The 26,993-nt window shown below is 47.4% G+C and overlaps 1 protein-coding gene across 8 annotated transcripts in view; it reads left to right on the plus strand.

Moving 5' to 3' along the window:
- The window catches only part of ZBTB47 (zinc finger and BTB domain containing 47), a 112,708-nt gene that overhangs the window by 68,159 nt on the left and 17,556 nt on the right, over window positions 1–26,993 (plus strand). For 5 of the 8 annotated variants that reach the window (XM_073334791.1, XM_073334795.1, XM_073334794.1 and 2 more), the window contains exons 3-6: window positions 9,252–9,399; window positions 11,731–11,846; window positions 17,712–17,856; window positions 19,627–25,658. In XM_073334791.1, coding sequence (XP_073190892.1) covers window positions 9,252–9,399; window positions 11,731–11,846; window positions 17,712–17,856; window positions 19,627–20,000 — 783 coding nt within the window. In that variant the 3' untranslated portion in view covers window positions 20,001–25,658. Of the gene's footprint in view, window positions 1–9,251; window positions 9,400–11,730; window positions 11,847–17,711; window positions 17,857–19,626; window positions 25,880–26,993 lie in introns of those variants that run through there. The other 3 variants (XM_073334797.1, XM_073334798.1, XM_073334799.1) reach the window with 3 other exon arrangements.

Here is a 26,993-nt window from a genome sequence, read left to right on the forward strand (position 1 = left end):
GGGGACTGGGCATGGTACCCTCCCAACAGAGCCTCAAGTGATGCTCCAAGTACTCTGAGGTTGCGGCTGGTGCTCCTTATGGCAGTGGGGTTTGTGTGTGTTGTCCTGGGGCTCTAGTGGTACCAGATCTCACTTTAGCTCCCAGTTACCCAGCACAGCCCGATTCCTAGTGGGTGCGGAGGAGAGGCAATAAGTGATCTACACTGCATGGCTCTGACCACCTTATAACAGGAACAAAAACACTGAGGTAAAGTAGAGGCATGGCCCAGGATACTGCTGTGTCCTGTGGGGTTACTATAGCCTTCTGAGCTATTGCTGGAGAGCTTTGTATTTTAAACAAGGGCCGGCAGAGGTGGGGCTCTGTCCAGTTTTCCTGACTGAAAGACTTGGAGGGCTGGGGGGTGGGGATGTCCCTAAATAACAGGGTCTTTGAGTGGCAGGAATAAAAATATAAACATGGGGGTGAGGGTAGCGGGTAGGGAATTGAAAGGATCCTGGAAGCTACATGCCCTGAAATGCTGTTAGAGGGGCTCATAATGAGGATTAAAGGATTGGCCTAGTGTCAGAGAGCACTGGTGTGGCATCTTATAGAGGGCAGGCTGTGGGCACAGAGAGAATATGGCATAGAAATCTAGGAGACTTAAGGCTGTGATGAATGGCTGGCGCCAGTGTGTTTGAAGCCCGTGTTAACAGTGGCATTGCAGATCCATAGCTCTGACACCAGAAAAGTTCCCACCAGAAAACATCCCACCACTCCGACATCAGACCCACGGGAGTTCTCTTACTTTAGGGCAGTGGTTCTCAACCAGGAGCACACATACCCTGGGGGTACCCAGTGATCTTCCAGGGGGTACATCAACTCATCTAGACATTTGCCTAGTTTTACAACAGGCTACATAAAAAGCACTACCGAAGTCAATGCAAACTAAAATTTCCTACAGACAATGACCTATTTATACTGCTCTATATAGTATACACTGACATGTAAGTAATTTTTATATTCCAATTGACTTATTTTATAATGATATGGTAAAAATTAGAGAGTAAGCAATTTTCAGTAATAGTGTGCTGTCACGCTTTTGTATTTTTACGTCTGATTTTGTAAGCAAATAGTTTTTAAGTGAGGTGAAATTTGGGGTACACATGACAAAGCAGGCTCCTGAAAAGGGGACAGTACTTTGGAAAGGTTGAGCATCCGATGAAGTGAGCTGTAGCTCACGAGAGCTTATGCTCAAATAAATTGGTTAGTCTCTAAGATGCCACAAGTACTCCTTTTCTTTTTGCGAATACAGACTAACACGGCTGCTACTCTGAAAACTGCTTTAGGGTGTTGACAAATGTCAGTTGTAGAACTGCAGTGCCAACTGCTGGAAAGAAACTAAATTGCAGCACTGCAGCGAGTGGACAGTGGTGTGCATCCTCATGTTATTGTGTAAACGTGAAATATGAGCAACAGGGAATCAAGGAAAACGCTGGGTTTCTGTTACCCCAAACCACTCAAGCATTTCTCTCCTGTTCTGCAGTCACTGCCCCCTGACCCCCAGAGTGTTACACTGAGACACAAGAAAATTCCTTATCTACCGGTGTGAGTGTCTGGGCAGCAATGGGCTTGTCTGGTACAATTGGAACCTCGAGCAGTAATGACCAAGGATTTTATCAGGGTTGTTTAGTATGTAGACGTGAGGAAAAAGTAAAGCTGATTTCTTTGTGTATACATACGTGTGTACACACACACACAGCATAACCCCACAAACAGAGCACAGCCCCCTCCCAGCACACACACAGCACAACCCTTGTATCCAAATGCCCTGATCCAAGGAACTGCTAGCAGGTCTATTTCCGATATTCCCTCCCAATTTACCCAAATACATGCAGTGTCACTCAATCAGTTCGGATAATCCATGATGCTACTGTATATAGGTACTTATCTAACGTTTCTTGTCATTTTTATACGTGTACTTTTATGTACTTAGGCCTTGTCTATAGTAGAAACGTTGCACCAGTTTATTCAAATTGATTTTAAACATCGGTCAATCAATCCAGTTACATTGACACAAACTCCTAACATAGACACACGTCAGCCAATTTAACCCTGTCTTAAATTGATTTAGCTTAATTTGGAAATTTGCTGTGTGACATAAAACAGCTTTAATTCTTGCTGTACATCGGTTTAGCTTTTGTGTCGACGCATTTCTGAATTCAGCTAACCTAGTTTAATCCTTTTAGAAATCACTTTAAGTATGTCTGCTTTAGAGGTTTGTACCAATTTAACTAGATTTAATGGATTCTTAAAATAGATTCAGTTAAACCAATGCAACTTTTCTAATGTAGACCAACTCTTCTTTAAGACAGGTTTCAGAATAGAAGCCGTGTTAGTCTGTATTTGCAAAAAGAAAAGGAGGATTTGTGGCACCTCAGAGACTAACACATTTATTTGAGCATAAGCTTTCGTGAGCTACAGCTCAAGTTTATGCTCAAATAAATTTGTTAGTCTCTAAGGTGCCACAAGTACTCCTTTTTTTTTCTTCTTTAAGAGTAATTTATTGGCTGGCTGCTACATTGGAACGTTACAGGTGACATGAACCAATCAGAATCCAGGAAAAGTTTAATAATACTGAATGCTGCAGCTTCATTGGTTAAGCATTTTTAAAAAATTCTCCAGTGAATCTTCTAATCCATGTTGAACTGACATCATCTTACAAATGTCATTTTTTTTAATATAGATAAGAAAACCCTAGACGGTCCCATGTTATCCTTCCAGTGCTTGAGTGATTTCTTTTTAAATTAATCCAGGTCTGATTTTGTGTGGGTTATCCCTAAAACTATAGCTATGGGCCATGAGGTTGGTGAAGCCGCCTAAAATTCAAACTCTTGCCCTTCCACTACCCACGTGTGAGGGATACTGAGGGATAAGGACTTGGCGTAAAAGATGCAGGAAGTATAGGAGTGCAGAAGGCTTCAAATAAGATAGGTTCACTCCAAGCATAAATAACATTGCTTATAACCAACTTCTTGTGTCAATATTTCTGGGGGAAATAGGGAGGCTCAGTATAGGCCCACCATGGTTGCGAACCTCCCACAATGGAGAAGCCACATCAGAAGGAGAAAAAATAAATGGTCCATAGTTATGGGTAAGGCTGCGATTTAGTCACAGGTATTTTTAGTAAAATCATGGACAGGTCATAGGCAATAAACAAAAATTCACGCCCCTGACCTGTCCATGACTTAGACTATAAATATCCTTGACTAAATTGTGGCGGGGGGGCAGGCGCGCTGGGGAGTCGCTGCTGGGGGGAGAGGCGGGGCCAGCCATGACACCGGTGGCCAGGGGCTGCCGGGGTAGCGCTGCTCTGGCCACCCTGGAGATCTCTGCTCAGGTGGTCCCCAGAGCCTGCTGCTTGGGTTCAGCCGCACTGGCCGCAACAGAAGTCACAGAGGTCGCAGAAAGTCACAGAATCCGTGACTTCCCGCAACCTCCATGACAGACACGGAGCCCTAGTTATGGGCCACGTTCTGGTATCCTTACTCAGGTTGAAGAGTAGTTTATCCCAAGCGTTCCTATTGAAGTCAGCAGGCCAGATTGTCACCTGTTGTAAGTCAACATCGCTCCACTGAAGTCAATAGCTACATCAGCTCCACCAGCTAAGGTTCACACCCATTTGCATCCACTCGTGGAGTAAGGCACTGCTCAATGTGAGTTTGAATATCCGAACCTGGTCCTAAGGTCCTGAAACTGAACTTAAAGCAGAATTTAAACTTCAGTGTACTGTATGAATTACACACACAATAACCTAAAAGATTAATATTAAATTATTAATTAAAATATTAATATTAAAATATTACAGTTGCAATCTCCATCATTTGAAAATGTCAGAATTAAGGTTGCCTGTGCAACCTTAATTCAGCCCCTTGCATGTATGCATTATGGTACAATCTTTTTAGATGATCAGATACCATTTTTTTTCCACAGGACCTTTGCCTCATTCCGTGCACAGGATAGTTATTCAATATTTGGTTTTCTCCTCATTGTTCAGAGTGCACCCCTGTGTTATTTTACTGCACACTATTCAAACCCTGCTATGAAGATGAAATCATTAATGCCCTTATGGGCTTTTCTGTGGCCCGCATCACTGTCTATCCAAGTGCTTCACAGACAGTCACCAGTCTATCTTTCCATCACCCCTGGGAGGTGAAGGGATGGTATTATTCCCATTTTACAGATGGGGCATTGAGGCAGAGCGAGATTAAGGTTAAAAGTTTTCAGTGATTTTGGGCAACCAGTCTGAGGCAGCTAGGACCTGATTTTTCAGAGTACTTTGCATTAAATAGCAATTTATGTGTTTAGGGCACAGCTCCCACTGACTTCACTGGCAACTGTGGGCGCTCAACACTTCTGCCAATCTGAAGATGAACCCAGAAAATGAGGACACGCAATTAGTGGCTGCCTGTGAAAAGTTTGATTGAAGTGATTTGTTCAGCATCACATAGGAACTGTGCAGGGATAGAATCCAATTTCCAGGGCAGCATTCAGCTGCCTTAATATTGTAACCCTGGGTATGTCTACACTGCAGTTAAACTCCCGTAGCTGGCCTGTGTCAGCTGACTCAGGCTCCTAGGGCTTGGGTGGCGGGGCTGTAAAATTGCAGTGTTGATATTTGGGCTCAGGCTGGAGCCTGAGCCCTGGGACCCTACGAGAGGGAAGAGTCCCAGAGCCCAGACTCCAGCCTGAACCGGAATGTCTACACAGCAATTTTTAGCCCCACAGCCTGAGCCCTGAGCATGAGTCACCTGACACGGGCCAGCAGCGGCCATGCTGCTCGTCTTTTGTTCCCGTGTAGACATACTCAATAAGGCAGAAGTCCCATGGAAAAATGGTAGATGATCATGTAATTAAAGATTGTATCATAATGCATACGCAGAAGGGAACAGAATTAAAATTGTACAGACAACCTTAATTCTGGCATTTCCTAACTTTTGAGTGCTGGACTTCAACCAAAATTGCCACTTTTCTGAGAATTTTCAGGCAAATATTTTGATTAGTTTGAATTTAAACTAATCTATTTTATAAATCTACGTACAAACTATTGTGCATGTGAAGGATTTTGCCTGGTACTGTTTTCTTGTACAGTTGAGCCATTATTTTAAAATCTTAGTGAAAATCTATAGAAGTTTTTGTGCATTTTTGTGGTAAAATAAGTATTTTGAGCGAATTTATGTTCTTTCTGTGTCTGACAGTGATGCAAAGCTTGTACAGCAGTGAGACGTTCAGTTCTTTGATCTGTGGATTGAGGGGAATAGCATTGTGGAATATGAAGAGTGTAGTGACGTTGTGCCAGGTTGGGGAAAGTACAAGTATCTAACAGGAAGGAGGTTAGAGAGTAGGGCTGATTGAAAACATGCGGATGACATTTTTTTTCAACAAGAAAATGGCTTTCTGAATAATACGAATCTGCTGGACAGTGCTCGGAGCATAACTGGGATTGTGTAGTTAATGAGGTTGTTCTCTGTGGGACATCCGGAAGCTGCAGAAGTTGTGTAGTGAATGAGGTAGGGGACTGCAGGAAGAGAAAGGAGGGTCTTGTGGCTAAGGCAAATGCTGCCCTGAAGAATTGGAATCAGTCCCTGCCTCTGCTACTGAGTTACTACTTGATGCTGGGCAAGTCACTTAAACCAAACTTCCCAGGTGGCCATTGTGTTGTCTTTAGTTCTTTCTTTCTGGGTTGTCCACCTTCAGACACTTGGGGCGTGACTAGCCGAAGTGCTGAGCACGCCCAGTCTGAAGTCAGTGGGAACTTTGCTTTGGACGTATACAGTGCTGCTAGCTAATGTAGGGGAAGGAAAGTTCGTTCTCGGGAAGGGCTGAGCTACGCCTTGTGGCTAGAGCGCGGAACGCTGAAGACGAGCTGTGAAAGCACTCGGGTAGCGTGCAGGCCTGTTGAAGATCCTGGGAGAAATATGGGGAACTGAAGCAGCAGACACATCTGATACCAGCCCTGAATGGATCCCACAACACTTTACACACATGGCTAACGGATGTCGAGCGAGTTGGGCAGGAAAGGGAGAACAGTTTTCCCTCCACACTGAGAATGCAGATACACTGGGATTGACAGAATAAAATGGCCAAAATTGGAGTGAAGCCCGGATGCTAGATTTACCACATCGGTGATTACACAAAGTGCCCTGGGGGTCTTCAGTGACCACATATGTTTGATTTTACAAGCCCCATCCAAATTACAGCATGTGCCCCCTCTGCTGGGGCTTTGATTACCTTGGTGAGTCAGTACTTTGTCACGTCTTTCAGCAGTCTCCAGACCTTGGGGTTTGGGGATTTCCCATCCAAAACCTTGGGGGTTTCCCATCCAAATGCTGGCCACGTCCAACCCTGTTTAGCTTCTGTTCTCACCAGCCCTGGCGGCCAGAGCTGGCGTGGCAGTGGAAGCGGACTGAGCTGGTACCGTGAGAAGCAGAGAGTGGGTTAATCCCTGCAGTTTTGGCCCTGCGTTGAGCTGTGCTTGTTAAACGGGTCTTGAAACCAAATTTGCAATCAGTCTCCTTGTGGAATGTGACGGATACAAGCTTAGGGGACGAGATAGGGGTGGGGATTAGCAAAAGGAGAGGGACTTGGGAGGCCAATAAAAGAGAACTGCTGCCTGTGAAATGTGAAGGGGCGCTGTGTCCTTGTGTCTCAGTAAATCATTGCTGCTGGGTAAACACAGCGAAGGGATTATACCAAGCGCACTATCCTGTTTCTAACTCCTTCATGGTAAAGGTGTGTACAGGACACTGGGATGCTTGATCATCCGAAGTCAGCGATTCCTTAGCAGTCCTGTGACTTGCCTATTCCAAGGGGTAGCTCTGAAAGTTTATCGCCTGGAAGTGGAGCAGAGAGAACTAGAGCCAGGTTATGGCTCTGTGAGCCACTGACTGTTGAGTAGGGCTAGTGGGGAAATGCACGTCGTTCCTGAGCAGGGTGGAGCAGGGTGATGTGTGTGTGCTCAGCACCCTGAGCAGCTGATGCGGTGGGGCAGCTCGTATCTTCGCTCTTCCCTGTTGAGCAGCAGTAGATCTCCAAGAGACAGAGGAGCCGCAGGGAGTGGTGTGGTAATCCAAGAGGGGCAATCTTCTCTGGGCAGTTGGTGCTGAGCCAGCGCCCAAGCATGGCAGTAGGGGCATTGTGCTGAGAGAGGCCCTCGTCTGAATGTGACATAAAACTGAAGCTGTAGCCGACAGGCCATTAATGATCCCAAGGCAGCTTTTTGGTCAGATGCCCCTGAGCTAACTATATTCAGCCTCCGTAAATCCCTCCTCCAGTGACAAGTGGGATCGGTATTCTGGTGTTATACTGTGTTAAACGTCTCATCCCCCGACCCAGAGAAGGCTGCAATTCAGCGTGGGGGCGAAGTGCTCCCTGCGTGTCCTGTAGCAACGAGTGGGGCTTGTCATGAAAAAGTTTGGTGAAGCTGTGTCAATTCCTGCCCTGCTCGCTCTTGCCCTCAGCGACGGTGCTGCTCATTCACACTGTCATTCCCCTTCGCGGCGATGGCTCCTCGTGAAAGCATCAGGGGTGCGGTGAAGGTGAAGCCTTGCTCACAGGTCAGTTCTAGCCGAGTCCCGTAGTGAATGAACTCTGGAGCTGCAATGCCTGCTCCTGCAGGAGGGCTGTAATAAGAGGCAGATTTAGGACTTTGTGGGGTTCTTCGTGATCCAATGCTAGCTGGAAAGGCAGCGAAGGAAACCTGGGCGTGTGCTGGGCTCTGATTGCGAGGCTATAGGTGGTTATGCCATGTGAGCGTTATTAGTTACATTACGGTCGTGCCTTGGAACCCCAGTCAAGGATCAGGGCCCGCATTGTGTTAGGTGCTGTATGGGCAGGTAACACAGACAGTCCCTGCCCCAGAGAATCCATGGTCTTGGCGATTCTGCGCCCAGCTGATGCTGATGTCTGGCTGGACTCCTTTGGGATGGCTGCTGCTTTCATGCTAGGTCTGAGCCAGCATGGGAGCTGGTAGGGCCTCCGGGGAATACAAGGAGCTTGCATGCAGCAGGAGACTAGCACTCATTGCATGCTGGGATACCACCATCCCCAGCTGGGAGGCAGCCCCAGAGAATCTAGTTCCCAAGGACAAGCTGGTCCTGGTGCAAGTCCCACACTGTAGTGCAGCTAGCAGCTGGAAGGGTGTCTCCAGGCTCTCTCCGTCCTCTGCCTTCCCCCTCCCTAGAGTATGTACAGCCAGGGAAGAAACTGGCACTAGCCTGAAGCTGAAGAGAAAGAAAGGCTGAGTCAGGCCAGTCTAAGAGGTTCTGGCTGAGGTTTGCTCCGTCTTTCGGTTCATTTGAATCCAAAGCGAAGCTCAGGAGGATCCTAATCAATCCTGCAAACACCACTGGGTTTTGCGTCGATTCCCCCCAGCATTGCTGATGGTTTGAAGACACATAGCCTATGGCTTACGTTCAGAACAACACCTCAGGCTTGCTGTGGTCTAGGATATCCATCCCCCTACCCACATGCTGCTGCTTAGTCTGTTCACCGTAACTCTGTTTCCCTCTCTGCTTGCTAAAGTAAAGATGGTAGCGTCCTCTGCCCAAGGGAGGAAAGGGAGGATCCACACAACAGCAGATGCCCAGCCCCACCACCACGCATGTCCCACTCCCTGGGATCCCTGGGATCCAGCCTGCATGCATCAGGATCTGGATCTACAGCACAGGCCCTCAGCTGCACCCTGTAAACGAGGGCCAGTCAAGAATTTTCCATCAAAACTTTTCTGACCGTAGATTGGATGTTCCGCTCAAGCCGAACGAATACTTCTGGGTTTTTCAACCAAAGGTCACCATTTTCTGAGAGAAAATTTCAAGAAACTCATTTGTTTTCATTTTTGTCAAAAATGTTCCGGGGTTATCCCATTTCCCGAACTGCTCTGCTACAACCACATCGCCCCCAGTGCAGTAGCCATCTCCATTGGCTGGTGCAGAACAGCTTGGCTGAGGTGTTGCTCTTCCATGCATTCGCTTTCTCCGGTTGACCTCGTATCACACAAGTGGGCAAGAGGAGTGCGATTGTTAGGAGTGCACAGGGGAGGTGCATAGAGTGAAAAAATTCTGTCCGCACCCCCTATTGTACCACCCACTGTAAGGTGACAGTTTGTCCCATGATGCTACGTTTAATTTTGTCAGCTGGGGCTGTATATTTTCCCTGTATATTTCCCCCTTCTGGCATATTTCAGCCCCTGTCTTATTCCTCTCTTCCCTTGCAGTGTGTGACATGCGGGAAAGCGTTTAAGAAACTCTGGTCTCTCCACGAACACAATAAAATTGTCCATGGCTATGCAGAGAAGAAGTTCTCCTGTGAAATCTGTGAGAAGAAATTCTACACCATGGCACATGTGCGGAAACACATGGTTGGTGAGTGGATGGGTGTTTGTGCTTAGGCCGCAGGGGCATCATGCTTAATGGAGATGCAGTTTAACCCTACCCCCATACTGCGCTGAAGAGGTTTCCCACGTATCTCTTAAAAAAATGAAATTAGAGCTGGGCAAATGACAGATTTTTCAGTTCAGTGGCAGTTCTGAAAAGTCGGGAAAAAATAGATTCCGGTTGAATTAAATGTTTCATTGGACAAAATCAAGCCATTTCAATTCTGACCATTCTTAATGTACTTGAAATTTTTAAATAAAATTTGTTTCAAGACAAAACATTGAAACCGTTTGGTTAAAAAATGTCTAAACAAAACGTTTTCATTTTTCTGAATTGCTTTCAAATGAACAGTTCAGCAAAACTGACACCTGAATTCGTGAAACGTTTGGGTCTTGTCAAACCTGCATTTTTGCTTGAAAAAAAAGAATGGCCAAAAAATTTCACCCTGCCCTGCACTAAATGAAATGTAAGTGTTCTCCAGAACTAGTTTATGGAGGAGATGAGAGACGGGCATTTTAGAGACAGTGCTGTTTTCCTTATGCTAATAAAGTTCCTCATTTAGTGTTAAAAGAAAGCAACTCTTACGGTGAATCTTTAGTACTGGCAGGTTGTCATACTTTCAGGGTAACTGCACCTGTACTTTCCCTGTGAGATCCACTTCAGAAGTGCCCAGTCTGGTCTCTGGCCTCCAGTCATCACCTGTCTCTGGGCAGGGACCCTTGTCTCACTCCCTTCTGACTGGCGGTTTATGGCTGCACAGCCCCCTGGCACACCCTATGATATCTCCAGCGGATCTGACAAACTCCTTGTCCCCCGGTGTTTAGTTTCTCTCCAAAGATAATGACAGGGTTGTTGTTTTTTTACCGGTGACCACACAGCTCTTCCAAAGCAAAGTACATTTATTCTTAGGGCAAAAGCATCACCAAGAAAACATATACCAACCAATAAAAAGATTTAAACACTCACCAGACATACCAGGAATCACCCGCGTTCCACATGGAGGGAGCGCTAGTTTTTCCAGTCCTTCCACCAGGTTTGGGGCTGCCCTAAGACCAAAGGTCCTGTCTGTCTGCTGAATCAAAAGGAAGCCTCTTTAAACTCAACCTTTTATACCCGAAGTCTTGCTTTGTCTCCAGCCTCCTGAAAATGGGTAAAATCAGTCGCTCCCCCAGTGCCCCAGGAGCTCAAGCTTCAAAGGCTGGGAATCTACATAGCCAGTTTTGAAATTTTGCATAAATCACTCTCTGGTGAGTCCGTATTCTGCAGGAAACCAACTCAACAGGCCAAGAACACTCAAATACACGTTGCCTGTATCAGTGCAGAGGGCTAGGAATAGTCTATAGTTCATACTGTTTGGTCCGTCTCAAAAGAATGCCTTTTTGAGGTTTGCCTGATTTAATCATAAAATACAATATGTCCGCCCCAAAGATGATGCATGTAGTTGTAATATCTGTCACAGGTCTCAAGTGGCTTGTGACAGAATTCAAGTGGGGGTCTGCTCAGAAAGGTGACTATATAAATGTGACCCTTTCTTTCCAATGGCTCTCAATCAGAGTCAGAGGAAACTGAGGCAGGATGAGCTTTTGGTGCTTGTTAGCCCTGCAGAGCCAACACAGCTATGGGAGGGTGAGCTAGGGTCTCTTCCTCCTCGTGCATGATCAACAGGATTGTTAATTAAGTTACATGGTCAAAGGCTGCTCTTCAGTCATTGAGGGCAGTGGTGCTTGAAAGGAAGTAGGGCAGGCAAAATTTGGCCCGTTTGTTATATGCATGAGAAAGAAAGAATCCAGCTGGACTCTGAGATCCCAGGAAGAGTTTTCAGGGCTGTTGGTTAGGAAAAAACCTCTTTACTGAGCAAGTTTGATCTGGATTTATTGAAAGACAGTAGTTATTACTCTTTATTAAAAAGAAACAAAATAGGAGACAGCATAATTTTTTGTTTCATAAATATTGAAAGAGAGGGTGATGAATACAAATGTTCAGAGAATACAGTGGCGGCTAGGCAGCGTGGCCAGTGAGTTATGGGAGGTGTGCGTATTGTTTCATAAAAGTTATCACTGTTTTTTTTAAAAATTACTTCATGCCATTTGCCCCATCTTTCTGAGCTGGCTCAGCTGTTAATCTTACACAGACGTTAAGTAGCTCCATTTCACGTTCATTCACATGGCAGCCCTCGGAGGCTCGAAGTCCAGATCGCCTTGCTTTGGCGTGCCAGCAATAGGCTCCACCTGGCGGGAGCACCAGCGCGTTCTCACTCTTACGGTCATGACGTAACACCTCCCCCATCAGGCCTTATTGCCTTTTTGTCTTCATTTGTAGCTCACACCAAGGATATGCCGTTCACATGTGAGACGTGTGGGAAGTCATTCAAACGCAGCATGTCCCTGAAAGTCCATTCTCTTCAGCACTCTGGAGAGAAGCCTTTTAAATGTGAGGTAAGAGAAGAAATTCTGCAGACACCCCCCTCCGCAAAAAAAAATCCCTCCCCTCACACCCTCAACATGGTGAGTCACCTGCTTTCTGCTGGAGACTTCCAGTCTGAAATTAGCACACACTCATGCCTGGCCCCCACCAGAAGCCCTTCGGCATCTGAACCCTTTCGTACTAATCTCTTCCATTTCTTGTAACCCAGAGGATCTTTCTGTCATCCAAGCCTCGCCATATGCTTAACAAAGGCTAATTTAGCCTTCCATAAGGCCCCTGGGAAGGATATAATACCTAACGAACCGGCTAGTCATCACCAGGGATCCTAGTTTTCCGTGATAAAAAAAACAAAATTCTCTAATTAAAAAAAACTAGGGCTGTCAAGCAATGAAAAAAAATTAATCGCACTGTTAAACAATAATAGAATTCCATTTATTTAAATATTTTGGGATGTTTTCTACGTTTTCAAATATATTGATTTCAATTACAACACAGAATACCAAGTGTACAGTGCTCACTTTATATTTATTTTTGATTACAAATATTTGCACTGTAAAAAGCAAAAGAAATAGTATATTTCAATTCACCTAGTAGAAGTACTGTAGTGCAGTCTCTTTATAATGAAAGTTGAACTTACAAATGGAGAATTATGTACAAGAAATAACATCATTCAAAAATAAAACAATGTAAAACTTTAGAACCTACAAGTCCACTCAGTCCTACTTCAGTCAATCGCTCAGACAAACAAGAATGGTTACAATTTGCAGGAGATAATGCTGCCCACGTCTTGTTTACAATGTCACCTGAAAGTGAGAAGGAGGCGTTCGCATTGCACTGTTGTAGCTGGTGTTGCAAGATATTTACATGCCAGATGCAATAAAGATTCATGTGTCCCTTCATGCTTCAACCACCATTCGAGAGGACAGGCGTCCAAGCTGATGATGGGTTCTACTTGATAACGATCCAAAGCAGTGCGGACCGACACATGTTCATTTTCATCATCTGAGTCAGATGCCACCAGCAGAAGGTTGATTTTCTTTTTTGGTAGTTCGGTTTCTGAGGTTTCTGCATCGGAATGTTGCTCTTTTAAGACTTCTGAAAGCATTCGCCACACTTTCTCCCTCTCAGATTTTGGAAGGCACTTCAGATTCTTAAACCTTGGGTCGAGTGCTATATCTATCCTTTGAAATCTCACATTGGTACCTTCTTTGTGTTTTGTCAAATCTGCTGTGAAAGTGTTCTTAAAACGAATATGTGCTGGGTCATTATCCGAGACTGCTGTAACATGAATATATGGCAGAATGCGGGTAAAACAGAACAGGAGACATACAATTCTCCCACAAGGAGTCCAGTCACAAATTTAATTAATGCATTATTTTTTTAACAAGCATCATCAGCATGGAAGCATGTCCTCTGGAATGGTGGCTGAAGCATGAAGGGGCATACGAATGTTTACCATATCTGGCACATAAATACCTTGCAATGCCAGCTACAAAAGTGCCATGCGAATGCCTGTTTTCACTTTCAGATGACATTGTAAATAAGCAATCAGCAGTATCTCCCGTAAATGTAAACAAACTTGTTAGTCTTAGCGATTGGCTAAACAAGATGTAGGACTGAATGGACTTTTAGGCTCTAAAGTTTTACATTGTTTTGTTTTTGAGTGCAGTTATGTAACCAAAAAAAATCTACATTTGTAAGTTACACTTTCACGATAAAGAGATTGCACTTCAGTACTTGAATGAGGTGAATTGAAAAATACTATTTATTTTGTTTATCATTTTTACAGTGGAAATATTTATAATAAAAAATAATAATATAAAGTGAGCACTGTACACTTTGTATTCTGTGTTGTAATAGAAATCAGTATATTTTAAAATGTAGAAAAACATCCAAAAATATTTTAAAAATTTCAGTTGGTATTCTATTGTTTAACAGTGCAATTAATCGCAGTTAATTTTTTTGAGTTAATTGCATGAGTTAACTGCGATTAATCGACAGCCCTAAAAAAACCCCATACGTATCCGGATTTTTCTGTGATTAAAATGAAATCTGATGGCCTGAGCCCCTCCAGATTCTCTGTAAAAATTCAAATTCCGTGTTTTTCCGGAGCAAACGGATTTTGAGGATCCCTGCTCATCACTAGTGTGAGTGTTCATCACTGCCCCCTTTTGGGTGTAAATTGAATAGCCAACAGTCTCCTTCTAGCCCAGGTAAGCTATGGTCTATGTGGATGGCCACTCTTGCCATCAGTAGCCATAGTGGGCAGCAGACTAGTTACATTAGTACTGTGCTTATTTTACAGGCAGGGAAACTGAGGTCTTAGAGGTTCTGACTTGCCCAGACTCTCATGAGTAAATAGCCAGGCTGAGGAAGGAACCCAGGAGTCCTAGCTCTCAGTACTGCATCTTACTCACAATCCCATTACTTCTGTCTGCTACCAGCTTTCACTCATTGTCCTGTGGAGTAAGTTAAGGGCTTAAGCCAACCTGTAACTATTGGGGGTCAGGAAGAAACTTTCCCAGGAGGGCAGGTTATCCCATAAAGTACCTACCTGATGTACCCTCTGAAGCAGCTAGTGCTGATCACTGTTGGAGACAGGATACTGGACTAGATGGACCGTGAGACTGATCCAGCTTGGCAATTCCTGTGTTTCGTGGAGGAAAGCAGCGGGATGTTTTGGGGATTGGTATTGAGATACAGAGGTTTACACCTCCCAGGTCACCAGTCCACAACCACTGGCTGTTTTATGAGGGATCTTTGCCCAGTTCTTATTGGACAGGCATCCATGCCACAAAATCAGCACCACAACTGGCACTAGTCGCTACCCTCAGTGGCTATAGTGTATTTAGGTTTTCAGAAAGCCTTTGTCAAGGTCCCTCACCAAAGACTCGTCAGCAAAGTAAGCTGTCATGGGATAAGAGGGAAGGTCTTCTCATGGATCGGTAACTGGTTAAAAGAAAGGAAACAAAGGGTAGGAATAAATGGTCAGTTTTCAGAATGGAGAGAGTGGTGTCCCCCGGGATCTGTACTGGGCCCAGTCCTATTCAGTATATTCATAAATGATCTGGAAAAAGGGGTAAACGGTGAGGTGGCAAAATTTGCAGATGATACAAAACTACTCAAGACAGTTAAGTCCCAGGCAGACTGCAAAGAGCTACAAAAGGATCTCTCAAAACTGGGTGACTGGGCAACAAAATGGCAGATGAAATTCAGTGTTGATAAATGCAAAGTAATGCACATTGGAAAATTATACATATAAAACTATGGGGTCTAAATTAGCTCTTACCACTCAAGAAAGAGATGTTGGCGTCATTGTGGACAGTTCTCTGAAAACATCCCCTCAGTGTGTAGCATCAGTCAAAAAAGCGAACAGAATGTTGGGAATCATTAAGAAAGGGATGGATAATAAGACAGAAAATATCATGTTGCCTCTATATAAATCCATGGTATGCCCACATCTTGAATACTGTGTGCAGATGTGGTCACCCCAACTCAAAAAAGATATATTGGAAAAGATTCAGAAAAGGGCAACAAAAACGATTAGGAGTATGGAACGGCTGCCATATGAGGAGAGATTAATAAGGCTGGGACTTTTCAGCTTGGAAAAGAGAGAGACTAAGGGAGGATATGAAAGAGGTCTATAAAATCATGACTGGTGGAGAAAGTAAATAAGTTATTTACTCCTTCTCATAACACAAGAACTAGGGGTCACCAAATGAAATTAATAGGCAGCAGGTTTAAAACAAACAAAAGGAAGTATTTTTTCACACGACACACAGTCAACCTGTGGAACTCCTGGCCAGAGGATGTTGTGAAGGCCAAGACTATAACAGGGTAAAAGAAGGAGGACTTGTGGCACCTTAGAGACTAACAAATTTATTTGAGCTTAAGCTTTCGTGAGCTACAGAACTCGATAAATTCATGGAGAATAGGTTCATCAATAGCTATTAGCCAGGATGGGCGGGGATGGTGTCCCTAGCCTCTGTTCGCCGGAAGCTGGGAATGGGTGACAGGGGATGGATCGCTTGATGATTAACTGTTCTGTTCATTCCCCCTGGGGCACCCAGCATTGGCCACTGTCGGAAGACAGGATACTGGGCTAGATGGACCTTTGGTCTGACGCAGTGTGGCCGTTCTTATGAGCAGAGGGAGCCAAGGATTGAATGGGCACCAGACTGAATGACTGTCTCGCCCACTGAGTGGGTCCTCCTGGCTCTGTGTTGAAGCACCTTGAGAAGGCAGCACTGGGGATAGTTTGCACCACCTCTGCCTCTGCAGTTGCTACTGGGTGGATGCAAAGAGAGCCCTGCGCTGGAGGCCTCTTCGCTCTGGCGCTCTACCGTGCTTCTCCATAATGGTTTTTTTTTTAAATGGTAATAAACATAACACTGTTTGAATTAAGAACTTGTGGTGCTTAGTGCAGGGCTTCCTCTTTGCTCTAGATCGCAGTGCCTGTGCTAATAGTTGCTTATGTTTCCCTGTTACTGCTCTGATCTCAACTTTGGTACTCAAGTGCAGTCCCATCGAGTGGGACAATCTACAGAGGTTAGCGCAACTGCCCTCTTTTTGTTTTAGGAGTTTTGGTGTAACCCACATTGATACCAGGATCTTTGTCCCCTCTCTAGCAGCTGGATGACATATAGGCAGTTATGGACTCCTTCCTTCAAGTTAATGGACCAGGTCCGATAGCTCAGGCAGTCATAGAATCATAGAAGGTTAGGGTTGGAAGGGACCTCAGGAGGTCATCTAGTCCAACCCCTGCTTGAAGCAGGACCAATCCCCAATTTTTGCCCCTAAATGGCCCCCTCAAGGATTGAACTCACAACCCTGGGTTTAGCAGGCCAATGCTCAAACCACTGAGCTATCCCTCCCAGAGCTCTTAGGTTCAATCCCTGCCAATGACCCACCCAGTTGTTACTTAAATGGTCCTGACATCAGTAAAACACTGCTTCTCCATGTGGTTATGGCTGCTCAAACTAATAAGCAGACAAAATCTCTGCCCTGAGGAGCTTACAAACCACTCTACAGCCAGCGCAGACTAAGCCATTTGGGTACCAGTGTGAGTTGAAAGCAGAAGAATAATCTTGCAGCGGTAGCTTTGGAAATGGGATTTATATACCTTTCCATCCACCGCCACCTCTTAAAACTACCTCCCCCTCTTCCCCACCCCCCAGGATATTTTCCCCTAGGATCAGTTGATCTGCTGATTTAGGATGGTGCACGTCAGCAGGCTCTCTGGGTATGTCCACCCTGGAGTCGGAAGGTGGAATGTCCACCTTGAGCAGCCATCGCCATGCTAGCCCTGACGGAGCTAGCGTGTGAAGTGTATCCGTGGAAGCACAAACGGCAGAAGGGGCAAACCACCTGAGTACGTACCTAGGCTCTCAGACGGGATCGTACGTGGGTCAGCGAGCCCCTTCCGCTTTTAGCTCAGCCCAAGAGGGATTCTTTCTGGGAAGCTGGAGCCCTTTCAGGATTTAGTGCACTATGCATGGCTGAATTATTATTTGACCTATTAATCTTCAAGTCTTTAGGAGAGGCCTTAATAAAAACCGAGCAAGGGCTTAATAGAAGTTGAGTAAAGGCATCAGGGTTTGGCCCCTGCTCATAAGCCTAGTTATTTGGAATGGGTCATGATAAAATTTAGTTCATATCTAGGAGTCCCTCTTCTGCCACTGACTCCTCGTGAACCTTGGGCAAGTCACTTAATCCCTCAGCGCCTCAGTTTCCCCTCTGTAAAACAGAGATCACCGCCCATGACTGGGCTTGAATGCGTGAGAGACCGCTGCAGCTGAAAACCTCTCCGCCCCTGTTCTGGGCTGTTGCTGTTCAGCCGCCTGCCTTCGCCTCTCACTTCCTCCTCCCCCTTCCAGAACTGCAGCGAGCGGTTCCAGTACAAGTACCAGCTGCGCTCGCACATGAGCATCCACATCGGGCACAAGCAGTTCATGTGCCAGTGGTGCGGGAAGGACTTCAACATGAAACAGTACTTCGACGAGCACATGAAAACGCACACAGGTGAGAACTCCCTCCCCCGCCCCCCAGGTATCGGGGGCGCCCTGCTTCAGCTTCTGCCTCCCCCAAGAACCTCTTGGGGTGTGGAGCAAGGAATATCTTTGCTGCTCCCTGTTGGGGGGCTTATTCCTTCACCCCACTCACTTCCCTGGTCCTGCTCGCATGAGCAGAGAACAACAACACCCGAAGTCCGAAGGTGCAAACAATCCGATGTTTATTGGGGTGAACTTCCAGCAAGCATGATTCCAGTTTCCTTCCTTAGTGTCCCCCTTCCCAGCTCTGACACCACAGAGCCTTACGCCTGTGTCCCTGTTCCCATTCCTGCCCTTAGCCAAACATGATTCCAACTTCCTTACTCCCATTCCCTGTTCCCATTTCCCCCTTTAGCCAAACATGATTCCAATTTCCTTACCCCCATTCCCTGTTCCCATTTCCCCCTTTAGCAAAACATGATTCCAATTTCCTTACCCCCATTCCCTGTTCCCATTTCCCCCTTCAGCCAAACATGATTCCAATTTCCTTACCCCCATTCCCTGTTCCCATTTGCCCCTTTAGCCAAACATGATTCCAATTTCCTTACCCCCATTCCCTGTTCCCATTTCCCCCTTTAGCCAAACATGATTCCAATTTCCTTACCCACATTCCCTGTTCCCATTTCCCCCCCACACACACACCCCACCCCCACTTCCTGATTGACTGCAGACTATATAGTAAAACTTGAGTTCTGCTTAGCTATACCTTAACCAATCACTTTCCTGAAATTTAACTAACCAATCCTAACATATTGTAACATGATTATGTAACCAATTGTATCCCACCACCTTAATTAGTTTACACCCAGCAAAATTAATTATACAGCAGACAGGAACAATCACAGAACCAGACAGAGATTATACAAACAAACAATAGCAAAGTGGGAACTATAATGACAAAACAATACAGAAGTGAGGATTTCACATCCCAGCTATTGATAAGTGAGTTCTTGCCAGACAGGATGCTATCAAACTAAGTTTCCTTTTACATTTTCTAGGCACTGCCCTTTCTCTGGCGGTGATAGGCACTATCAGGACAGGATTGTATCCTATCAGCCCATCGCTTCCCAGCTTATGGCTGCCTCTGCTGCTTAGCCAAAGGCCTTAGCCTAAGAACAGGGCCTCAGACTGTCACAGTAAGAGAAGGCCCTTACACTGGCAGACAGTGATTTTGATTCTTTCTTTTATACCTCTATAACTAGCCAAGTGATAAGAATACACCTAAATTCTTAAAGTACAGGCCTTTGCAGACAGGCCTGAATATCTATATCCTAACACTCCCCTTCCCCCCCGCCCCAATTCCAGTGTGTCGGGTCAGGTTCTGTTCTGCAATGGGCTGTTCACTGGCACCTGGATAATAATGAGATGGGAACATTAGCGATGCCTAGGAGCTATAGCCGATGAGATCCCGGGATAGCCCTGCTGCTCCCGTCGAAGGGCTGGGTGATCATAAACAGGCCCAGCGCAAATCTGGCTCTAGGTGGGAAATGGAGCTCGGGATTACTCATCCACCCTACGGAGAGGAGGAACTAACCTCCTAGCCGGGGAGGGAGCTCCTCAGTCTGGGCTCTGCTGGTGAGCTGGGAATGGCATTGATAGGCTTGGGAGGAACTCCAGCTCTCCCGAGCTAAGTGGGGGAGGCTATGGGTGGCAAGGGCCAAGCCCTCCATTGAGGGGGAGATGGGCACCCCCACGCAGAGGTGGGAGTGGTCCCTGAACCAGCCATCCCCTCATCCCCCAGGTGAGAAGCCCTACATCTGCGAGATCTGCGGCAAGAGCTTCACCAGCCGCCCCAACATGAAGCGCCACCGCCGGACCCACACGGGAGAAAAGCCCTACCCCTGCGACGTGTGCGGCCAGCGTTTCCGCTTCTCCAACATGCTCAAGGCCCACAAGGAGAAGTGCTTCCGGGTCAGCAACCCCCTGGCTTCGGACACAGCCAACCCCGCCAACAACGGCGGCAGCCTCTCCGCTCCCCAGGGTGCCCCCTTGCCTCACTTGGCGCAGCACCCCCACGCCCTCCCTTTGCCGCTGCTCCACCCCCTGCCCCCTCCTCCGCACCTGCCGCCTCCACCTCCCCTGTTCCCAGCTGGGCGGGTCAATTCGAACAACTAGGACAGCGTGTGCACGGACTGCTCTGCCACGCAGGGGTGCCCAGCGGGCTGCTTGTTCGCATGATGCCGGGAGAAGGAGGGAGGCGGTTAATTCTCTCTCTTTCGTTTTTTTACCCCCCCATGGTTTTATGATGAGCCCGTCAGCCTTCCGTCAAAAGGACAGGTGCTCTGGGCCACAGCAAGCTCCCAGGCAGCTTGGCGTGCCAGCGTTCAATCAGGGTGTAGACAAACGGCTCTTCCTTCCCTCCTCATTCCATGGCTTTAGCGTTTCCCAAGCCCTGCTCAGACTCCTCCCACCTCACGAGGCATTGTTTACCTCTGCCGCCTAGTGCACTATTGTATCAGGGTAGCCCTTGCCACAATGCCTTCCCGCTTTTGTGTGTACCTGCATGTTTCGTGCAATTACGTTAGACTAACGAAGTGCACAACTCACGCTCAGCTCCATCAAGCCATTTCCACTAGTTCCCCACAGCAGCAGTAAGGTTTTTTTGGGTGTTTTTGTCTCGTGAGGCAGCACTTTTAGCTTTGCCTCTGGCTATTAGTCAGGAACTTGTCCGCGATGCATCCTATGCGAAATGTTTAATCAGGGTTCCGCCCCTCTTTAGTATGCTGCTGAAAAAACCTGAAAAGACTACAGGTCCCAGCATGCAGTGCTGTTCAGAATGGCTTTCTGCTGGGAGAAGGAAGGAACAGAGCATGCTGGGAGCTGTAGTCTTTGCTTGCTACGCATCTGTGGTAAAGATAAGGGTTGCCACATTGCACGCTTTGGGACGTCTGTAGTGCTGTCAGAGGTGTCACTGCGTCACCCGTCGACGTACCTGAGATAGCTTTGAGCTAGCTAGCTTGATGAACGCTCGCAGTGAAACTGCAGGGGCACGGGCTCTGCAAGCCCATCCAGGGTCCTGATGAGGTGCTCAAACAGCTAGTCTGTACTGCCGTAGCCTCACCTCTGTTGTTATTGGATCTAGCTAGATCAAAGCTTGCCTGGGGCATGCCTACATGTGCTGCCGTCACGCCCCTCTGATTGCAGTGTAGACCAACCCTTTGGTAACCCTGCTCTAACCACCGAAATGGAACTTTCAGCCCAAATCATCATCCTCTGGGAAAATGGCACAAGGCATGGGCACACAGAGATGCACGAAGGCATGGAAACTAGACTCCCTTTGAGATTGGCCAGCGGGATATTTCACACAGTGAGTCAGCCACAGGAATAGTCACAAGGAAAGGCAGAGATGCTACGTTATTCTGTGCATTGTGGGCGGAGGGGGGTTTCTAAGTGACACAGGCTATGAAAACAAAGGATGGTAATGTTTCATGGCAGCTATGCAGATTAGAGGCAGTGGCTGTTATAGGTAATCTAGCGTATTTGTGCTTGAGCCCGTCCCTTGTCCTGAGAGGCTGGTGCTGCAGGAGAGATCTTTCGATGAGTTCACCACTTCATTACAGGAATCCAAGCCAGGTTAGGGAGGACGAGACGTTACCACTAGCTGGCATCTCCAGTGGTCCACATGACGTGAGTTAGGGGGCTGTGTATTCGTGGGCAGTGGCCCACGTCTCAAAACCCACCATCACAGCCTGCTCTCGTTAGCAGCCCTTGTTATGTCTTCCCTCCCAACCGGGATTCCACACCCCGCCCCCCCGCTTCCTCTGCAATTTCTTAGACTAAAGCCCCAACCCAGACAGCTGGGTTTAATAAAAGGATTCACTAGCTGGATATGATTTTTTCCCCAAAGGGGTTAAGACCCATGATAATCCCAGCTCCAGTGCTAGAAATGAGCTCCATATTTCTAGAGATGGGCTGAAGCTGTCTGTGGCCATGGCCATGGAGCTGCAGCGTTCCCGTGGTGAGCGCTCCATTGGTCTTTAGACTAAAAGAGAGGTTGGAAAGTCGCTGCACTCCAGCCTGAACGGAGCAGCAGGATCTAGTCCTAGGCTGAACTTCCCTGGAGGTTACTCTTCATAATAGTGCCTTACAGTTACTGAAAGTAAGCTCCCGGTGTGTGCTCGGGAGTCTGGTTAGCCTGAAGTCTGCACATCAGATCTGATAACCTGCCTGTAGTACCAAGGAAGGGCAGTGGCTCAGCTCCTTCAATCTCCTTTTCCTCCTTTCATGTCTTATCTGATAGGCCCTCGGCCCCAATACTTAACTCTCCTTTAGGAATCTAGTTTTGCCTTCAGTCACAGCACAGTGAGCCTTTGTACACAGGGAGTGTATTTGAGGGCTTTAGCATGGAGTTGGCAACTAGAGTTCAGTGGCCCTCTAGTCAGAGGCTGCCTTATAGGTGAAGGGGCCTGGCAAGAAGGACAAGCACCTTATAAAATGTTGCAAGCCCATGTGAGCTTCAGGCCCGGCAAATTTAACTCCCTCGCCTGGCTCCAGGATACCGCTCGACTGATGTGGGATTGTGCCACGTTACTTTGAGTGCCATTTCAGGCTAGGGAAGCCTTTTTGCATTGGCCTCTAGGGGGAGATAGCTCAGGCCACTGAAGTTCGGCCGAACAGTACCAATCCCAGCCTCTGCTGGCTCTGTCTGAAGCTGCATCATTCATGTGGGCTTTTCTGTCTCTTACACTGACAATTCTCATCTTGCATTTCACTTATTAAGGAGCGTTTTGCGCTTGTGGAGTACAGCTTATAACCCTGATGGCAGGTGCCATCATCCTGGAGTGGCAGATCATTTAGGCCCTGTCTAGAATGGCTTTCTTGTTACCTGCCATGGCCTAAAAGTGGGGCTCGCAGTTGTCTGACTTACCCCAGGATAAGCCCTGTTTTGCAGCAGTGTGGTGTCCTGTACTTTAGAAGGTTGCAACGGTGTAACCACGTTGATGTAATTACCCTCGTCTAGTGGCTTTCCCTAGTCCAGACAAGCCCTCAGGGCTAGATCCTGCAAGATTCTAAGCATCTGCTAGGAGGCAACTCCTTCAACTCCCATTGGTGTGTGTTGGAGGGTGTTTTGCACCACTCTAAGAGCTGCTCAGCACCTTGCCGAGTGGCAGAGGGCAGTGCTGACTGTGGTCATTTTATTGCCCCTTAGGTGTCTACTTAATGGTGCCAGTGTGTGGTGGAGCAGGATCTAGGAGAAAAGTACATTGGCCAGATTCATCGTTGGCAATGTGAGCCCTGCCACTGGGATATGAAGAAGGGAGGCAGGAGGGAGAAGACATGTAGTCAGCTGAAGAAGCCCTTTCTTGTTAGCAGTTTGTTGTGTTGGCTTTATAGCTTCAGTTGAGACACCTACATGCGTGGAGATTCTGAGCCGTGTCTGGCTAAGGCAGAAGCTGCAGTGATGTGTCCTTGTAGCCCCAACTCATCACAGCATTTAACACATGCTGAAGGCCATCTTTATTTAACAGCCATGTGTTTAAGCCTCATTGAAGTCAATGGGATTTAACCATGTGCTTAAAGTTAAGCATGAGATTAAGTGCATTGCTGACTAGGGCAAGACTGCTGACTTGTGACTTTAAATGACGGACCCACTTTTAAATGACTGATCCACTTCCCTCCTGCTTGGCATCCCAAGCGCACCTCCTGTGCTGTCCCCCATGCCTGGCACTTCCTCGTTCGAGCACCAGCTGGCACTGAAAGGCACATCGCTTTTCACATCCATTGACCATTTCTCTTGCCTGTGTCAGCCGCAGCCTCTATATCGCAATCAGTTAACGTCGTGTATTGTAGATTCTGTGCTCACAGACAGTGTGGTTCTGCTTCATGTAGAGTGAGGCGGCCGCTGAATGGGCTGCCGGTATGGCTGTGAGCACCTTGCAGCTTCTCGGATCAGTGGCAGATATCCCATGGGACAGGGTGTCCAACTCAGCTACTTCCACAGGTCCAGCGTCCTGGGTTTTGTTAGGACTGTCCAGCATCTTTCAGATATCACATGTGTCTGCAAGGAGACCTGATGGCTCAAGAGCTTGGCAATGAGCTAAGACACTCAGGCATTTAGGTCACTGGTGTGAACCCAACTCACTTTGGTCATGACTGGAAAGTCTTATCCTCTGAAGATGGCTGGCTGAAGGCCTATGCCATAGGGGGTTTGATGGTCTCATCCCAGTGGCTCGGCGTTCGTGTCATTAAAAGCCACCTCCATCATTGTCCCTCTTGCCTAGCCCTTGTGGGCAGTCTCAACAGAGGTCATGGAAAGAAAGGGTTGTGCGCACTGATTTCCCCTGCCACTCCTGTTCTTCCACGTCAGGGTTGCGGCAGGTGAGCAGGGCGCCGTGAGGAAAGGTAGCACTGCCCGTAATGGGGCTGTTCCGTGGCCAGAAAATGTAAGTCTCCATGGCCGAGAAACCGGTCCCTTTCCCCAGCACTGAATCGACTCGCACAAGTGCACGCTATCCAAAAGGGAAAGTCACTAATTGCCTAGAATCTGATCAGAATCGCTCACTTCTCCCCCAGCCTGCTGCAGTTTCTCAGTGTGCCTGTCTCAGGGGCCTGTTCTTCCCCACAAGCGGGGGTAAATCCAGTGGGATGCCGTCTGTGTACGCAACACATGCATTGCGTGCACAATCGGCTGTGTATTGTCCAACTGGCAACCCGTGGGATGCACCCCCGCGGGACCCCATTCTGTAAAACAAAATGGCATCCTCCGTCCAGTGTGCTCTCGCCCATGCGAGGTCACGGCGCGTGGAGGGCGCTATTTTGGATTGCCTAAGATGTGCAAGTGAGTTGTTGCATGTCTTACTAAAGCTGCCACAGCATGCCGCTAGGGGACCTGGACGTGGCCCCACCGAAGGCAGCGTCAAACGGGTGTAAGCGGGAGGAGAATTCTGCCACTTGGTGATACAGCTGCTGCAGCTGCCCGGCTTAGACCCTGGTGCATAAAGAACCCATCCGCGCCTGTTTGCCCATTTGGATTCATTTTAAAACGTTGCCCAGAGAGCAGCCTGGAGACAGCAGAGCAGGACATGCACATGGACCCCTGGGGAGTCAGATCCCTGGTGCCCCAAGGCCAGGACTGAGAGACGCCTCCAGGAATCCTGCGCCGTTGCCAACCCTTTTGTCTACACCCTTATTGAGTCTGAATGTGTCGATTTGGGTATTTTTGTGACCCTACCGAGAGCTGAAGCGAATGGTTCCAGAAGCGTATTGGCCCCTGTTCGTCCCTGGTAGAACTCCTGCAAAGCCTCTTGAGTTTGACCAGGGGAGAAATTTGGCCTGTTCTTGTCAAGCATTTTATTCTTTGAATTCTTGCACCTTAACCCCTCGCATCCCTCCTACAATGCACCACGAGTATGAGAGGGGCTTTATTTCCACTAGCAGTTAATGAACGTTCAGCAAACAACTCTATACACACACACACACACACACACACACACACACAACCCTGCCCACTCGCCCTGCCTCATTTTCTTGTGTTGAACTTGCAGGGAGGGGGCAATTTCCCAGGAGCCTGGTAGGCCAGACCAGTTTGCCTCATAGTGTTCATAAAGCAGGGCTGGCCCCCTGGCCGACAGCCATAACGAGAACGCAGCCAGAGGGGTAAGGGACTGAGATGGCTGTGACACAGTGCAATAGCAAATTGGCATCAGCTGCTGGACAACCTTGATTTTTAACTCTTTGCAGACAGACAGACACCTTTGGTCCGCATGGATGGAAGCCGCTTTCCAGCACAGCCCTGCCTAGAGACACGTCATCCATGAAGGGAAGGGGTGGGTAGAACCTAATAAAAGAACAACCTCGGTAGCATGGAACTTAAAGGAAACAAATGGACAGGAAAAAAAACCCACACGCACTTCACTTGCCTCAAACTAGTTTCTAATGCCTGACGTTTGGCTGTGTATTATTTTATGGCATTCAGTATCTGTTGCCCAAACATGCCAAGTAAAGAGTGTATCGGTGGCTCTACTAGTTGTGAACAAAATAAATGAAGCACTTTATTCTGTGTAGATACGGGGAAGGGGGTCGGGGGAGTTTGGATGCTTTCCAAAAGCATCTTAAGTAATGTTCTAGGAAATGTATTATTACGACGTTTTTTTTTTTTTAATGACCAGGTGTAATCAATATATGTTTATCTTTAACTCCAAGTTCGGCAGCACTCTCTTTGGGATGGTCTGATGTACGGGGAGGGTGGGAAAGCAAAGGTTATCCTCTCTCATGTGGGAGGAGATCACGAGGGCCATTGTGCCAGCAGCTACAGCAGGTGCATACCAATATGGCTCAGCTGAGAGCCACGTGGGCAAGTGGTTGGGAACCTGCAAGGGTTGCACCAAATTGCCTGAGATCGCAACTGTCTGTCACGCTGGAGGGAAACCTGTGACGAAGACCCCAGGGTGCATTTCCATCCAGGTGGTCTTTTGTTCAGCTCGAGGTGCACCATCGTGCTCTGGTAGCTGCCAGCTGCAGCTGCTCAGGAGGAATGTGCACCGCATTGCGTATCTCCATGGGCTGAATTTGTGGTCACCCTTTGAGACCTGACTCTGACCTCCCACCAGGGCAAATGGGGAGTAAACCCATGGACGTCAAGGGCGTTGCACTGGTGTGCGAGATCAGAATCAGGCCCTTGGGTCTGCACCCTACCAGCACAGTAATATTCTGACTGTTACCAAAGAGGTCGCAAGAGGAAGGCCTGAACCAATAAACAATCTGCCTTTTATAAAAGAAAGCATTAGCTGTCATTCAAGCCCATCACTTTCTGTCTCTTGCCCCCTTTTCAGGAAATCCTGTGGCGAAGAGGGGCTCTGGAGGATTGGCCCGTTTGGTACTTTGTGGCCCAATCCTGCTGCACCCACATCACAACTTCTGGGTCGGGCCCTGAAAGAATAGTGTGTACTGCTAGCTGGTGGCTTGAGAGAGAAGGAGACAGATGCGGACATATTTCTCTGGGGCATTATTGAAAGTGGCTGTTGAAGTGGACAGTGGGTGGGACCGGCGCATTGTTGTGCTGCTGAGTGGCTTAATGTTTTGTCTCCATGTGCAGCTGTGACTGGAATCGTGTCGGAGCTGAAAAGTGAGACCAGGCAGGTTATTTCGTCTGCCCGTCTGGCCAGCAGC

The sequence above is a fragment of the Lepidochelys kempii genome, chromosome 2 (genome assembly GCF_965140265.1).
Source record: "Lepidochelys kempii isolate rLepKem1 chromosome 2, rLepKem1.hap2, whole genome shotgun sequence".
Lineage (NCBI taxonomy): Eukaryota > Metazoa > Chordata > Testudines > Cheloniidae > Lepidochelys > Lepidochelys kempii.